This window comes from Crocodylus siamensis, chromosome 5 (assembly GCF_052110815.1).
Source record: "Crocodylus siamensis isolate JL-2025a chromosome 5, ASM5211081v1, whole genome shotgun sequence".
Classification (NCBI taxonomy): domain Eukaryota; kingdom Metazoa; phylum Chordata; order Crocodylia; family Crocodylidae; genus Crocodylus; species Crocodylus siamensis.
This window is the reverse complement of record NC_143399.1, coordinates 19,406,629-19,423,717: the sequence shown is the minus strand read 5'-3', so window position 1 is coordinate 19,423,717 and position 17,089 is coordinate 19,406,629. Positions and strand designations below refer to the sequence as shown.

The following is a 17,089-nucleotide window of genomic DNA, read 5'->3' as shown; positions in this document are numbered from 1 at the left end:
GGGGTTTTCAGTGATGATGCCAATGTTTTCAAACAACAGGCATCCACCCTAATTGTATGAAATCTTAGCCGTCTTCTTAGATAACTGTTTCCTTCACACGGAATGTGAAGGCTTTGTTTCTGAGTAGTACAAAGTCCTTGTACAAATATCAGTCTTATCACAAGATACCACCTCTTTCTCTTCTGTCCTCCTTTCTTTCAGTTTTTCTTTCCCCAGCAGACAGAAACTGCCCAGTTTCAAACTGCTGCCACAAGCTGTTGTGAGAGCACTAGCTCTTCTAAAACATCCAAGGTGCTTTCAGCTTTCTGAGTGAATGATTTGGTAAAAAAGTTTAAAAACTATGGGGGAGGAAATTAGGGTATTCCAGTTCTATATAAATTATAAATGTATATTACTGAAATTTTCAGTGAGATAAGATTTTAACATTTTATATGAATTACACTTCTCTGCAGGAAGTAACAACATATAAGGAGATTTTCCAATATTTATATTTTATGTATTACTGGTCCCTCAAAAATAGGAATCAGATTCCCTATAGAACTGTATGGAGGTAGGTGGCCACATAGGATTAGTTAAGTAGTTCTAGCATTTCTTCTCTCTGCTGAGACTTGATCTTCTTGGGAATTAATATCTGTCCTTCTTATGTTAATATTAGAAATAGGTAAATACTTCAGTTTGTTTTACAAAAATGAATACATTTAGTCTTCTCATGCCTCATTCAGATTTGGCAGAAAGCAAAATCAGTAAGAGTTGGGAGGTATATGTGTGTTAAAGAGTGAATTTTATGAACATATTAAAATATTTCCAGAAAGCAAAATATGAACTTCTAAATGCAGCTGGGACTTGACTTTACATTGCACTAATCTGATCAGGGGAAAAACAGTACCACCTGGCTGGCATGTTCAATCAAAGCTAAGCAACACAGCTTGAATTGTTAGTGTTTGCTATTTACAGCTAATTGCTTTTGCTCAGTCTGCAACTTGAGTTGTTGAAATAACTTAAAATAAAAATAAATGATATGCTTCTAATCAGCAATACACCAGTATACAAAGTGAAAGAAAAAAATGCATCATGTTATTCACTCAGATCTAGATATATTCATTTTAGTATTCCTGAGAAGCTAATATTAGAGAGAGGGCTAGATCTCTTATTTGGTTATATATGCTTTTATTTAACTTAGAAATTTTCTTTTTTTCCATGTCTTCCATAAAAGCTAACACTTGTCAGTTTGGCTAATATTCATTAATGATATATTCTTATGTCTTCTCAGCTAGGTGACTTCTATCTAGAACTTCACTGGGATTTTCAAAGTTGGGGTAAGAATTATGCTATCTTTGCTATAAATAGTTATAAAGGAGTAGAATCTGTAATATCCCTTGCAATCACCTGTATGTTGGGGGGGAGGGGGAGAACCCCTGAGGGCTCAAACTTTTAGATCTTTGCAGAATCTAAATCTAGTCTGTGTATTGGAGTATTAAAAGGTCTGGTGGTACACTGAAGAATTTTGTTGTTCTCATTTGATCATATTTGATATTTGAGCTTGATTCCCTCCCCTAAAGTAGGTGAGAACAAATTATAGTAGTGACACAAGAGAAGGCTGGGGTGGGAGTAAGGAAATCTAAATCTTTAAAAACAGTTCAATCTAATCTGTGACTTACACTAATATATTTCAGCCATTATGATTATTATATATTGCTACAAGTCAGAGTTAAAGTGGTTCATGCACCCTAACTTCAGCATGTTTTGATTTCTTAAATTTCATTTTGACTCCAAATTTTCTGGGTTCATAAAGTTGGCTTTGGGTTAATTAAAACATGTCTCCATTTTGAGTTTTGTGGTCTCAATTCTGTTTTAACATCATCTTTATCTGGCAACATAAACAGATACAGATCTGGTTCTAGTTATATAGTCACAGCATTTATACTTTACCTTAAATTAATTTTTTAGAATTATTTATAAATTTAACTGCAATTCTTTGATTTTTCTTGGTCGGAACTGAGAAGCTATCCTTATGCCCTGTAGAAGCATTTAAATAGCAGGAATATTTTGTGAGTTTAATGCTGGCCATATTATGTCTGAATTAACTTTTTAAAAATCTTGAATTAGTATGATTGAATCTGGAGTTCAGTATTTTATATAATGAAACAAAGATATCCTGAATATCAAGTTTAATTTGTTCAACAAGCAGTCATTTTATTACATTGGAATGGCTTTAATCAGCTATTAGATAAAAGCTCTCCACTAAAGTGCCTGATCTATACAGATGTTGGGTGAAGCAGGGCCAACTAACATAATCCGTCTTCTGGGCTTGGCATGGAGGTGCACAGAATTTTAAAGTAAAGTGCTTTTTGTTTTTTGGTTGTTTTTTTTTTCTTTTTTAACCCCCAGTTGTAAATGACAAGGCATTCAGAGTTGAAATACACACTTACTGAGCCATGAACATATTTTGAGCTGGTGATCAAGTTACTGTGTTGCCAAGTAAATTGTGGACTGCATAATGAGCTGACGCTACACCTTTCTGCAGAGGCATGCAGTGTCAAGTAGGGTGCAGACAGAGAGAACACATGGCATTGGGGAGTGGTGATGTTAGAGGCTTTTGCCTAGGAAAACAGATACTAGAAGTATTGCCTAAACTGTGTTATTTTACTAGCAGCTACTTAGGGTGGTGAGCAGTGCAGCCAACAGCTACGCTGTATGGTCAGCAGCAAGTGGTGGGGCTTGTGGGGCCCTCTGCCAATCAGCAGTGGGAGGCAAAAACCGTGGCATATTTAAAACTTCTGTTTTCACCTCCCTGTCTATCAGGGGCAAGCAGCAGAGCCAATGGGGCCCTTCTGCCAGTCGGCAGTGGTGGGGGAGGGTCATATGCAGGGGAAACTCCAAGATTAAAGAAGCCACTGCGCAGTGCACTTCTGGGACACATTCCAGTAATCCCTAATTATAGGCTATACTTTTCCCCTGCATTTACACTTTTATCAAAATTATAACTTATGAAAAGTATAATTTTCTGCTTACAGTACAGCAATACCTGAAGGCAAGTGAAATGCTTAGTATTTTATTAAATAGATATTGCTGAGGTAGTCTGTTGTGCAGTATCTGGCTATATTTCTATTTTAATCACTCTTTTTTCTTTTACAAATGCAGTGCCTTTACTTTCCCGAATTCTGCCTTCCGATGCGTGTAAAATATATAAACAAGGTATAAATATCAGGTAAGTATTGACTTGTAACAACTGTATCCTTGTTAAGTTACAGCAAAATGGGCATTATTGGAAACAGTAAATTCTGACAGTACAAATATAAAATACCAGTTCAGTTTGAAGGCCATAGGTAACCACAGTGTTTGGTGAAACAGTGGGCTTTAATGGAAACTTTATCCCCTCCCTCTCCCCGAAGAGTTTAAATAGCATATTTTTCAGTTGAGGGGGGAGGGGGTTGTCTTTTTAAAATCTCTGATTTTGTTTAATAGCGTAGAATCTCAGATTTTGTTTAGTAGTGTAGTGCATAGGTGCACATCAGCATTCCAAATACTTACATGGCTAGTTGTGAAGATTTTTAGATGCCTTTAAAACAAATATTGTCCTGTCTAAGTAATGCTTAAATTTTAGGGGAGTTTAAGAAGAAATGTTTATTTTAAAAAAGATATTAATGCCTAGAAGGATTAAGATATTGCTGTTTACTGTATTGAGGAGAACTTAATATCTAAGGGGTATAATTGGAAGTATTACCCTTTTTTAATATACTCGAATTTAAATGGTTATATGATTCAGCACAGTAAAATCCTTGAAAAGCAGGCCGTGAAGTCTTTGGAATAAATGTTTTTTTCTAATATCCTTCTTCACTAGAATGCAGCTTTCTGTTCTTGTAAGTGTTAAAGTTTTTCTTAGAGGTTGGCTTAGATAATGTTATTACTTAATGGGTGTGACAACTGTACATACTTGTAAAAAGTAACTGAGCAGAAATAACTAACTTTTAAATTCAGTTATATGGAGAATAATTATATTTATTTCTTACTGAATCAGTTTTAGGGGTTTGAAGCAAATATATTCATTTTTATCTGATTGTATCTGCCATGATAATTCACTGAACTATGTAAACTGAATTATTTTTAATATTAAAATTTAAGTTGATATTGTTCAGAAATGTAGCTGTGCCATAATTATGCTGTTGTAAGAATGTTAATGTAATTTTGCGGGAACAAAAGGGAAAAGGAGGAAGAATAAACTCAACACATTTCATGTTTTCTTGGCTTTTTCCACCTCAGCTCTTTAATTAGCTGAAAATAGCTTTTGTTGGATTCAAGTGTCTATTTTGTTTAAGCTCCAAAAATCAAGAAAATCAGGTTAATAAATAATTCAGAGGATTTATTCTGTAGAAACTGCTTCTCTCTTTAAAGCTTTTAACAGAGAAGAATGTTTTGACTTCTTAGGTCAGATCTCTCTGTGATAAGTCCAAGTCGGTTCTGTGCTCATGCACCACTTGCCTTGATGGGAATGTGGAAATGAATATAAATCTAAATAGCCCCATGTTTGTTTTCTAGAATGAAAGTTCAATGCATGTTTAAGTGGCTTGAAAATATATTTTTAAGCATTACAGTTGTAACTGTACTAAACAAATGTAATTGCATTTGTATGCATAATTTACAAGGAGTTTGTATAAGAAATAGTTATTTTGGAGGCTTATCAAAGGAATTCTGGTAGGTATGTGTAGGGAGGAGACTTGACAGGTCACTAGAAGTGTTTAATATGCCTGTGCTGCTGAAAGTATAAAAACATTAAAAATGCCGAGAGTAAGACTGACCAAAGCAAAATTCAGTCCTGGTCCTTTTCTTAATTTGGTCCAAATCCAGATATGATTAGTTCTCACTGATTTCAGTAAATGTGAGCTTGTAATCCTACTTGTAAAGTAGGATTGCATGTTCAGTGATCCTTGCTTGCTTTGAGTAATATATACCAGCTACGCCACTTGTGTTTAGACCGATTCCTAGTGTATTTGCAGGCCATAGAAAATGAGTCTGATTCCTGATGGCCAACAATTATGAAGTCAAAATGATGAAGTGGCAAGTTGTCTTTTAAATTTTATTTGTAATTCCATTGTGTTAACACCATGTGACAAGGGAGAAGCATTATATTTTACCATGAAAGTAATATAAACATGTCCTGAAATATATTTGTAACATGGGACTGAGTAGAATTGAATCTTATTCATTTTTAGTGGCAATAGTAAATAATTGCTATAGCCAATATGCATTTATGTAATACAACAGAAAAATGTAGGGTTTACTGTATATGCTGATTGGAAAAAATAGCATTTTGCTTGATAAAAGAAATCAATTATGTATTTTAATATGTCTGGATAACTTTTTTTTTAAAGGTACTTTACCTTTGGTTTGTTTCCACAGGCTTGATACAACTCTAATAGACTTTACTGACATGAAGTGCCAACGAGGGGATTTAAGCTTCATTTTTAATGGTGATGCAGCACCCTCTGAATCTTTTGTAGTTTTAGACAATGAACAAAAAGTTTACCAGCGAATACATCATGAGGTGAGAAGCTACATGTATGTAAAGATTAATTTTAGTGAATGAGTTCCTAGTCATAAAATGTGCATTCTAATAAAAAGTCAGCTTCTGTGTATATGGCTCAAATAATATATGGCAATGAGGTCAAAAAAGGAAATTACTTGCCTGAATACAGACACCTAATAAGGGGAGAAAAAACAAAAGAAAAAAAATTGTTTTTGACTTTCTTCTGTCTCTCTTCATAGAAATGGGAAATTTTTTTTCCAGAAATGTAAGCAATTCCTTACCTCAGAGCTGAAAGTTAACAATTAATGCTGTTTCTTTACCTTGCAAACTTTTTGAATTTATGTTTCCATTGGTATAGGGGAGGATACTAAACTGTCTTTTAAAGATACTGAACTATTTGACAATGTAGCCCATACAGTCAATTATCAGCACATTTGCTGGCAGAGTTTCAGAGATGTGTCTCTTTCCATAATACCAACTGTATAAGGCATACTGATGCTAATACTGTATAATCTTCTTTAAAAAGTCTAATATGGTAGTTTCCAGTAATGGTTAGTTCTTGAAACTTTTTTAATTTGACAGAGAGGAAAAAATAATTAAGGAATAAGAGATGTTCTTCTGTAGTCTGGTATTTCAGTGTTTGGGGTTTTTTTATTTTCTTTTAGGAATCTGAGATGGAAACAGAAGAAGAGGTTGACATTTTAATGAGCAGTGATATTTATTCAGCAACATTATCAACCAAATCAATTACCTTCACACGTGCCCAAACAGGATGGCTTTTCAGAGAAGACAAAACAGTAAATCTGCAACAAACCTTTCTTTTGTGACTGTTGAAAAATAGAATTGATAGAAAGCCAAGAAGAGAAAAGAGTGTTTCTTTATATGTCTTTAGCACTTAATATGTTGAATCTCATGTCTCCCAAGTGGTAAACCTGGAGTTGAGAGGGACTTTCAAGGTGATGGCTGAAGAAGAAACTCAGAAATTGCCAGATAGTAGAATCTGCATGAGGCAGAACAGAAAAGGGATTCTTAGAGTTTTGTTGAGCAAAGACAAAATTGAACCCAAAATGTTGTAGCCTAGGAATCTGGGAAATAAAAAAAGATTAAAAACTGAAGTAGGAATAGGAAAGAGGTAAATTCATGGAGTTTGGCGATTATGGATTTCAGTTTGGTGGTATTATTTAAACATGTTTCTACATCTCCAACAGAAATCAGTGCTTGGGTACCTAATAAAAAGATTAGATGGAAGAGAATTAGCCAAAACAATCAGGGAAAGTGTAATAAGGCTTTTTCTGACCAAGACTCAAGAAGTTCCACCTTTTAGTGTTTGAGGACATTTTATCAATTCTAGCAGTTGAAATCAATTTGTTAAAGGTGTGATAGACATTTCAGTACGATGTCTAATATATTATTTAGGGCATAGGTTTGTCCAGGAAATGTGTTTTGGTCCCATATAACACAGATAACTTCTAGGATTTGCATTGTGTTTGCAGTTGTTGCTTGCCAGGCATCAATTTACCACTGCTCGACTATAACCAACAGATCTCCTTGCTGAATTCCTGTTTTTGTTGAGTGAATTATTAACTTACTTAAGAGTGTTTAGACAACCCACATGGACTTTTTTTTTAGCATTGCACTGATAATTCAGCACCTTTACAGAAGGAAGAGTGTGTAAAAGATGCAAGGTATAACTTTTCTTTCCAAGCTTCTTTTGTATATTCTGCTGGGATGACAGGTATCTTTGGATGATGCAGCAGAAAACTATTTATTTTGTTCACCAAAGATTGTCTCTGAAGAAACTGACTTCATGGGGAGAGATATTGCAGGACAGAAAAAGCCAGCAGTTTTAAGAAAATTATCTATTCCCAGGTTCTTTAACAATGGTTATCACTGGTGCTTGGTTATTCCAAAAGGAGTTCCCAAAAAGGAGTCCCCCTTTTCTTGGCATAAAATTGACCTGAGTAGAGCCAGCATGCTTATACTGGCATTCTTGAAAACTCATCAGCACTTGGTTTGTTTTGTTTCTGTATACAGCAGCAGAAATTACTGGAAATGGTTTGATCTCTATCCTATTGCATAAGAATGAAAGCACTCAGAGATATAAGGAAGTAAAATTAAAATGCTGAAAGGAAGAATTTCCTAAGCCAAAGGAGCATTTACGACATATAGTTTAGGAGTTTTAAAAAGGTTAGATAAACTAACACTTGCTGCTATACAAATGAGAATGAAAGCACATAGAGCCTGAAAATAATGTTTTCTTCCTTATATAAATGTACAGGCAGCCGTTTTTGTAGCCTAAAGTATTATGTGGTGCCACTCATACATTAGTTTGCATCTTAAACCGGAGGTGGGGGGATGTCATTTTATGGAGTTTGAACTCTGGGTTCAAAAATAAATTGGATAGCTATACAGATACAGATACCTATCTCCTAAGTTGAAACAATCAACCATTCAGGACCTCTCCAGACACAGAGTTAAAACAGATTTCCCAGGCAACCCTCAAATTATCTCTTCAGGAAAAGATGACTTAATTAGATGTTTCATGCTAATGGGAGTTCTGTCGCCAAAGGAGTCCATGCAGTAGTAGCACTTGCTTTGATGTGATTGGGGAAGTGCACTGCTAAGGCAAGCACTTGTACTTACATACAACTTAAGTAAAACTTTTCATTTTTATACTTTATTTCAATCAAACAGAATCATTTTAATATTTCAGTATACTTGACTTTTAAATGATTTTACTTGAAGATTTTAGAGATCATTAATTTCAATTATCTTTCTTACAGGAAAGAGTAGGAAACTTTTTGGCAGACTTCTACTTGGTTAATGGACTTGTTTTAGAATCAAGGAAAAGGAGAGAACACCTTAGTGAAGAGGATATTCTTCGAAATAAGGCTATCATGGAAAGCCTAAGTAAAGGTGGTAACTTGATGGAACAAAATTTTGAGGTATAGTTAGCTTGTTTTCTACAGTACACCAGTTTTATTTAGAAAAATTATCTTCACCTTCACAGCTGTCATTGAAAAGCATTTATAGGAAACATTTCCCTTAGTTTAAAATATTAGAATTGGCACACACATCCTAGGCAGTGTTGTCTTTTGCCCTCTCAAACTGGTTAACGTGCACAATGGAATATTAAACGTAAACAGTGAAGTCATTTGATCTTTCTAGAAGGGTTTTTTCTGGTGGTAGCTGACTGAGAGTATTTTAGTATTCTGTTGGACAGGATTTGTTTTTTTTTATTCTGGTTTAGAATGCTCCTCTAAAGTGTCTTTTTGTCATTATTTATTCCCCTTTAGATTACTTTACTGAAGGGACCTTCCAAGTCTACCATAATCTTCTCTCTGAATGGTCTCCAATTTCAAGTACATTATAAGGCGAAAACTGTAGAGGCTTAGATACAGGGATAGCCTTAAATTTAACAGGTGTAATCCTTCCTTCATCCTCTCCTGAGCTGACAGATTATTCTTCAGTTAATTTAGAGTTGCTAATCTGAGTTTTAATGTCATTTGAAATGTTTGAATGTACTGTTGGTGTTTCGAGTCTGTTTTCTACATAATATTTTTTGAACTTCAATAATTTTCAAGAAAATTATACACGGTACAATCCATCATAAAGAAGCTGTGGACTTAATTTTGACATCTTGAGAATTAATTATATCCATATCTTCAATGGATATTTATTCATATGAGAAAAGTTTTGTGAAGCACAAAACTTGCTAAAGAATATCTACTTGAAAACTGTAGTGAAGAATAGATCTAATGATTTGTAAATGTTGAGCTTTTTTTTACTTTTGCTGCAGTCTTCCAATGTAAAATGACTGATGTTACAGTCATGCCTTCCCTTTTTTAAAAAGGTATTGGAATTACTTGCTCTTATCAACCTGTAATTTTAACAGTAAACTTGGCACAGTGAATTTGCTGCTTTGGGGGACTAGTTATGACAACCACCTGACTCCTGTCATCCTGATAGTGTGTACAAATTGCATAGAAATTATTAATGAAAAATATCTCTATTCCCTTCAACAAAAACATATGCAAAGGGGGTAGTTGGAACATAGGTGTGGACCACTGTAATTCAGTGGTGGGGAAAGTGGGCTCCCTGCAGGCTCACCGGAGCCAATTTCAGGTGTTTTTCGGAGTGGGCTGTCCCATACCTCTGATTAGGTAACTTGCCACCTGGATAAGGGAAATGAGGCTGATGTCATATACTTGTATTTCAGAAAGGCCTTTGACTTAGTCTCCCACAATGTCCTCATGGTAAAATTGGAAAAATGCAGCCTTGACTACTTCAGTCTGCTGGCTAGGTAACTGTCTCCGAGGTACAACCCAGAGAGTATTAGTAGACGGAACTGACTCAACATTGCGAAAGGTGACCAGTGGTGTCTCCCAGGATTCATTTCTTGGACCAGTGCTTTTCAACATGTACATCAATGATTTGGATTTGGGTGTTAAAAATGTACTGGCAAAGTTCATGGATGACACCAAATTATGCGAGAGTGTGGTCACACTTGAGAAGAGGCTGGGGATACAGGCTGACCTGGACAGGCTTGCAAGGTGGGCAGATCAAAACCTGATAATGTTTAACACAGAGAAATGTAAAGTGCTCCATCTGAGGCGAAATAATCTGCAACACACTTACAGGCTCGGTGGGGCTACACTTGCTAGCACCACAACTGAGAGAGATCTGGGGGTCATGATAGACCACAGAATGAACATGAGCCACTAATGTGTTGCTGTAGCTGGCAGAATGAACAAAACACTGGCATGCATCTTCCAGTGTATCTCAAGCAAGATTAAGGATGTCATCCTTCCACTCTACTCGGTCTTGGTGAGACTGCAGCTGGAGTACTGCATCCAGTTCTGGGCACTGCACTTCAGGAAGGATGTGGAGAAGCTTGAGAGAATCCAAAGGAGAGCCACGCGCATGGTTATAGAGGTCTGGAGGGCAGGTCATACAAGGAGAGGCTGAAGGACTGTGTTCAACCTGGAGAAAAGAAGACCTAGAGGGGACTTTGTGGACACCTATAAATATGTAAGGGGAGTACATCAAGGCCTGGGGAGCATCTGTTTACCAAGGCACCCCAAGGGAAGACAAGAACCAGTGGCCACAAACAACTTTAAGATCGCTTTAGATTGGTCATAAGGAGAAACTTACTTATGATTCAAGTGCCTAGAGTTTGGAACAGACTCTCCCCAGAGGTGGTACAATCACCTACCCTGGAGATCTTTAAAAGACGTCTTGATGGGCATCTTGCTGGGGTCAACTGATCCCAGCAGTCTTTTCATCCCAGGTGCAGGGTGCTGGACCCAGTGATCTCATGAGGTCACTTCCAGCCCCTAACATCTGTGAGTCTATGGAAGGGAGAAATTCCCCTTCACTCCTGTGCAGCAGCAAAGCAAAGTAAAGTGGGACTCGGGAAGCCCCTGTGGTGGGAGCATCTTTTGCCTTTGGCTTTGGGGGTAGGCAGGCACCCAACATATCTATGCCTGCCTAGGGTAGGAGGGTACTTACCTGCTCTGCTCTGAGATGGGCTTTTAAATTCCCTACCAAAGTGGGGCTCAGTCTGTACTAGGCTGCCTCTGGAAACACATGGGACTTCCATAGTTTCCAGGGCTCTGCTGCCTACCTTCTCCATACTTCAGGTAAGTTTTGTGGTATATTTTTTTAAAAACTGTTTTCCCTGCTGTCTCTCTCACCTGTGGTTTCATGCCATTTCTGGCCAAATCAGAGTTTTCTGGGTCTTTGGGAGCAACACTAAATTTTGGGCTTTCCCCTGAATCCATACTGTGGTTTAGACCATAGTTAACACAATCCAGTGTGGATGATTTCTTGTTCTGCAGTTTCCAATACAAGTTGTTTTTTAAAATGTCATTATTTAAAAACAGTTACTCTGAGGTCAGTGATGAGGGAATGTCTAGGGAGGTTAGATCTTTTCCTACAGGCTCGTATGTCTTTCTGGAATTATTGTCAAGTCAGTGCTCATTCATTCTTTAACATAGGGGTCTCCCCATCTGTCCAACGTCAGCAGAAAAACACTGTAAGCAAGTGATAGCATATGTGATATTGGTAGAGGTGCAGCTGAATGAATCTCAGATGTTATAGTCTGTGTTGCTTAATCCAGTGATGATGTGGTCTTTGCTGATGAGGAGGCATAGCTGCCATTTGTATCTGGAGCAAGGTCTAGTGCCTTGGTAAGAATAGGAGGTAGGTAGTCTGTTGCTGAAGACACGCTGTGTAAGGTTGGAGGAGGGGTGGTGAGGGGAGGGTGGTGGCTGTCTAATCCAGAACAGGTTTGTCCCTCATGGCTACTTTGAAATGGTATTTTCCTGCAGGGTTGGAGGTCGTTATTGTGTCCAAGCTGGTCAAACTGGGGGCTGTAGGTGATATGGTTGTCCTTGTCTTGAGGCTGGTATTGTAATAATCTGGAGTACTTGATTGATTTAGAGTGACTACAGTATTAGAATTGTATTTTAAGTGTAGGAATCCCTCCCAGCTCCAGATTGTTAAGGAGTATATCCCAGTCAGTGGGGTCAGAGTAGATACAGCTACAATGTAGAGCTAGGCTGTAGATGATGAATCTAGTGGTTTGCTTAGGGTGAGGTCTAGTTACGTGGCGGTAACTATCAGTCTGTTGGTTTCGATACAGTGCAGTGGTATTATAGCCATTGCAAACTTTTACAGCAGTTTCCAAGAAATGAATTTGCTGGGTACAGTATTCAGGAGTCAGTTTGGTGGAGGGGTGGAAGTGGTTAAAGTCCTGATTGAGTTTCTCTAAGGAATTCCTTCCTGTGTGTCCAAATGATCATCTCATCAATATATTTCAGCTATACTAATGTGATGAGAGGGCAGTTGCAGAGAAAGGTCTGTTTTAAATGCATTGACATACGGGAAGGCATACATGTGCCCATGGCAGTGCTGCTTGTTTGTAGATATAAAGAGTCTCCAAATCTGAAATAGTTGTGTGTGAGAACAAAGTGAGAGAGTGCAGTGGATATGGAGGCAGTCTCCTTATCAAGCGTGACTTTATGGCTTTTAATCAACCATCATGGGGGATGTTGATATACAAAGTTGTGACATCCCTGGTAGCTGAAGTAGCTGAAAGCTTTCCAGTGGAACCTGCTTTCTCTAGGAAATCAGTGGTGTCTTTCAAGTAGCTGGCAGCTCCTATGGCATATGGGTATAGGATAGAGTCAGTGTAGCCAGAAACTTCCTCCAAGATGGTGCCAATGCGAGAAACGGTGTGGTGTCCTTGGTTGCCAGGTTTGTGGATATTGGACAATAAGTGAAAGTTGCTTGGCCTGGGTTTCTGGGAGGTGGAAGACATGGTGGGTCTTGGTCAATTTGTAAAACTCCACGTTGGAGGTAGGTATTATCCAAAGAAAAGAATCCTAGCACAGTGCTTCTCAACAAAGGTACCAGTGCACCTAGGGGTACCACAAGTGGTATGTCAGCCTCTGAAGGGTGCCATGAGGTATGAGGAGATAAGCATATAGGCTCAGGCTTAGTCCATGCCTGGCTGTTCTCCTGCCTGTACTGCCTGGGCCCTCTGCAAGGGTACCACTTAATGCAGGAGTGCCTTAGGTTTAATGAGGGGTGGCTTAAATCTTAAAAGTGTAAAAAGTTGAGAACCAGTAACTTAACACTTGTACAGTCTCAGACTGGCTGTCAGGAATGAGTAATGAGAACACTGGCATTTCACATCATGGTCAAAAATGTGTTTGAAGCATTTTGAATTCCAGAGTGCTTCAGATTCACCAGGCACAACCCCTTTATCCAAGTGCTTCGAAATGGCCTCGGCAGCATACCACAACACTGTTCTCAATGCCCTATTTACCTCTCAGCTTCTGATCTTCAGGGCTATGGATCGAAAGTACACATAAACCAATATAAGTGATCAGAAACCAGTTCATATCAGTAACACAATAGAAGTTCAATGCGCATAAACCACTTTCAAAGTGGCCGAAACCGGTTTACGATATACCTGGAGGGATGTCGTATCAGACTTAACTGATACTTGGGTTAAATCAGTTTATTGAACTTCTGTCCCAGATCCCCCTCCAGATTCAAATTAACTCTGTCTCCCAGCATCCCAGGATGCTTTGCCTTGGCCCAAGCTGTCTGTTCCAGCCGAGCAGGGAGATGTGCTCTAGCATCCCCTGATATCTGGCGTGAACCACTGCAGGCATGTGGTTGCATCTCTGGAATCAAAAGTGAATGTCTGTTCACTTGCTTATCAGTTCAATCTATGCAGGTTAGACTAACCTGGGAAGATTGAATTAATTCAGCTTCAGGCTTTTTGTCCATTTGTACTTAGCCCAGAGGTTCCTGAGAACAGATGCGTGTACAGGCTTTTAAAATGACTGCCATCCTCATGTTTTTGTCGTTGGCTTTATTAAAATAAAGCTTGATGTGATGGGTTTGTTATATATCTAAAATATACACTTTCTTTGGATTGAAGGCTCTTTGGTGCAGGAGTTCTTCTGTTTGGACAGTACCTAGCACTACCATAGTGTCCGACTTAATGTTTCAAGCTTAGTGAGCAAAGGGAGAGTTGTCAGGGGGAGGAAGAACAGGAGGTAGAGATTATACGGAGCTAGTAAACTTGCATGGCTTCATACAGGCTGGAAGGAATACTGCTTGTTATAGATTTCAAAATGCAGTGGCCTCTTGAATGGTACAGTAGTTCATTACTATATAGATAATGACTTGTTTTCCTTAACAGCCTGTTAGACGACAGTCTCTTACTCCACCTCCACCCAACACAATTACATGGGAAGAGTACATATCAGCTGAAAATGGAAAGTAAGTATTTCCATGTTGTTCATCTTTTTCAACGGTAGACTACTTCTTGCTTTTGTAGCTTATATCTTTACATCTCCTATTGTTTCTGTATTTTCTTGCCTTGACCTGTAAAATATTTACACTTTTCTCTAGATTAACATGAATTAAAAATGAATTAACATGAATTCTTTACCTATAAGGCTATGCTGAGTATATAACTAATTGGACAGTATAATCAAGAGAAAACATAACAGTATTTTAACTTTCATATTCTTTGATACCCAAAGCTCAAAGTATAAAGACATTCCAAAAGTTTAATGTCTGTTTCAGACTACTTCAGTACAGCTTTCTACCTAGAACTTTTATTTTACTTTTGCTTATGATGGTAGTGTCAAATAAATAAATTGCAAAATCAAATATATAACTTATGGCATGAGTCTCTATCTGTGTCCAGAAGAAGGCATTTCTGAAAAATGACTATATGAAGCTTCTCAGCAGCCAAACCTTGCATAAGTTTATCTAACACCATGGCTTGGAAGTCAGTGCATCTTAACTATAGTCATTGAGTTCATTTTTCCCTAGGTGTTTTAGTTTGTGGACGCTGAAGTGTGCTGTGTTCTTCACAAAAAACCAGTGATTATGTAGTCCATGTTTCAGTTAATTTGTAGTCTTAATGGAGATACTATGTTAAGTAGCAAGAGTTATCGAACAAGGGGAGATGTTAAAAAAAGCATATAATAGGATAATCTTGATGGATTTTTAATTGCATTAGATCAAGGCTGTTCAACTCATGGCCCTAGGCCATATGCAGCCTATGAGGGGTAAATTTGTGGCCCTCAGGCTCCCGCCTGGCTGTCACTCCCCTTCCGTTGCTGTGGCTACAGCAGGATCTGGGATCTCTAGGCTTCCCCTCCTTCCTCCAGGGGGCAAGGTGCAGGGTGCTTCTGGTAATGAGGTTAGTGAGGTTTGGTGGTTGTTTGAAAGCTAGAATAGGAAGATCTCTTTAATAATTGGGTCTTCTTTTAGTATGGGTTACAGTTGTTTGAGGATTTTCCATGTAGGTTCTGAGGAGCGACATGTCATAACCAGCGGTGTGCAATTCATGGGGGTTTTCCTTCTGTACTGTAGCAATTCTTTACATGGTATCTGGGTGGCTCTTTCAATAGTGTGATGCATCTCTCTGTGTCCTTGTTTTGAGTGAAAGCCTTTTTGAGATTTGTGAGATGGCAATCACGGGTGTTCTCCTCAGTGCAAATTTGGTGGTATTGGAGGGCTTGGCTGTATATTACAGCTCTTTTGATGTGCCTAGTGTGATTGCTGGTTCTGTGCAGATATGTATGTTGGTCCGTGAGTTTCTCGTATATGGTGGCCTGTATTTTACCATTCTGGATAGTGATCATTGTGAAGTAACACCACAGACTCTTGAATTTACATCTTGACTGGCTTTCTTGCATGCACACCAGCCTCTGGCTTCTTTACTATTCATTCCATCTAGGAAGAGGACAGACTAATTGCAGATGTTTCCTCAGCCTGACAAAGGGTATTTATACCTGAAAGCTTGCAAAGAAGAATATTTTCAACTATTTGAGTTGGTCTAAGGAAAGATATCAGATTTACCTGTATAACATTAGGGCTGTCAATCGCAATTAACTGCCATGAATAATGCATTTATTTGATTTTGCATTATTTTTTAATGTGCATTAATCACTGCTGGTGATGGGGGGTGGAAAAAGCAGCCCCTCTCTCCTTACTGCTGCATGCCTGCCTGTGCTGCAAAAGTGACCCCTCCCCACCTAGCCACAGACACGCATGTATGCCTGCGCGCACACACATGCACACACTCAGCAGCTGGATGCGGGTAAGTGTATGGGTGGGACGGGTTGGAGGAACAGGTCTTGGGGACTGTCTAGGGTTTGTGTACATCCAAAAATATTTATGATAAATTGAGATTCTAGTATTGTTTAATTGCGTGATTTAAAATTGCTATAAATCGCAACTATTTTTTTAATCTCGTGATTAATTACGGTTCTTTTTTTAATTGTTTGACAGCCTTATATATATTCCTTGCCTTAACTAAAATCTAATTTTATTTCTGTAAAAGAAATAAAACTGTAAAATCCCATTACAATAAAATCCCATTACAATAAACTGTTTCTTTCTTTTCTTAAGAGCTCCTCATCTGGGTAGAGAACTGGTCTGCAAGGAAAGCAAGAAAACCTTTAAAGCCACAATAGCCATGAGCCAGGAATTTCCCTTAGGAATTGAATCGTAAGTGAAAATTACTAGCTATAAATGTTGTTCTCTAATAAGCAGCAAAACTTCCTTGTGTCTTCATTCAGATGTTGCCAACTTAGAAATATGAGTGAAAACATGTTGGCAAGCAAATGAACTTTTAACTTTACCAGTCACCCAACAGTTTTCAAGGCGTACAGACACTTCAGCACTGAGTGAATATTTTGACAAAAATTGAAGTGTTTTCAAAGACTAGTGTTTCAAAGACCAGTTAGTCTTACCTCGATCCTGGGTAAGCTTTTTGAAAAAATTATCCTGGCACATGTCCACGAGGGGCCAGCAGGGGAGGTTATGTTTGGGGCCACCAACAAGGGTTCATTAGGCAGGTCCTGTCAGACCAACCTGGTGGCTTTGTATGACCAGGTCACAAAATTCTTAGATGCAGGGGTAGCAGTGGACATAGTCTTTCTGGACTTTAGGAAGGCCTTCAACACTGTCTCTCACCCCGTTCTTATTAAAAAACTAGGGGACTGTGGTGTCAACACCTACACA

At 38.2% G+C, this 17,089-nt stretch overlaps 1 protein-coding gene across 1 annotated transcript in view; it reads left to right on the top strand.

Annotated features, from left to right (window-relative positions):
* The window catches only part of ANKRD13C (ankyrin repeat domain 13C), a 60,101-nt gene that overhangs the window by 33,693 nt on the left and 9,319 nt on the right, over positions 1-17,089 (top strand). Inside the window, exons 5-11 of the mRNA XM_090048369.1 lie at positions 1,271-1,316; positions 3,142-3,208; positions 5,398-5,542; positions 6,190-6,321; positions 8,308-8,469; positions 14,247-14,326; positions 16,475-16,573. Coding sequence (XP_089904495.1) covers positions 1,271-1,316; positions 3,142-3,208; positions 5,398-5,542; positions 6,190-6,321; positions 8,308-8,469; positions 14,247-14,326; positions 16,475-16,573 — 731 coding nt within the window. The remainder of the gene's footprint in view (positions 1-1,270; positions 1,317-3,141; positions 3,209-5,397; positions 5,543-6,189; positions 6,322-8,307; positions 8,470-14,246; positions 14,327-16,474; positions 16,574-17,089) is intronic.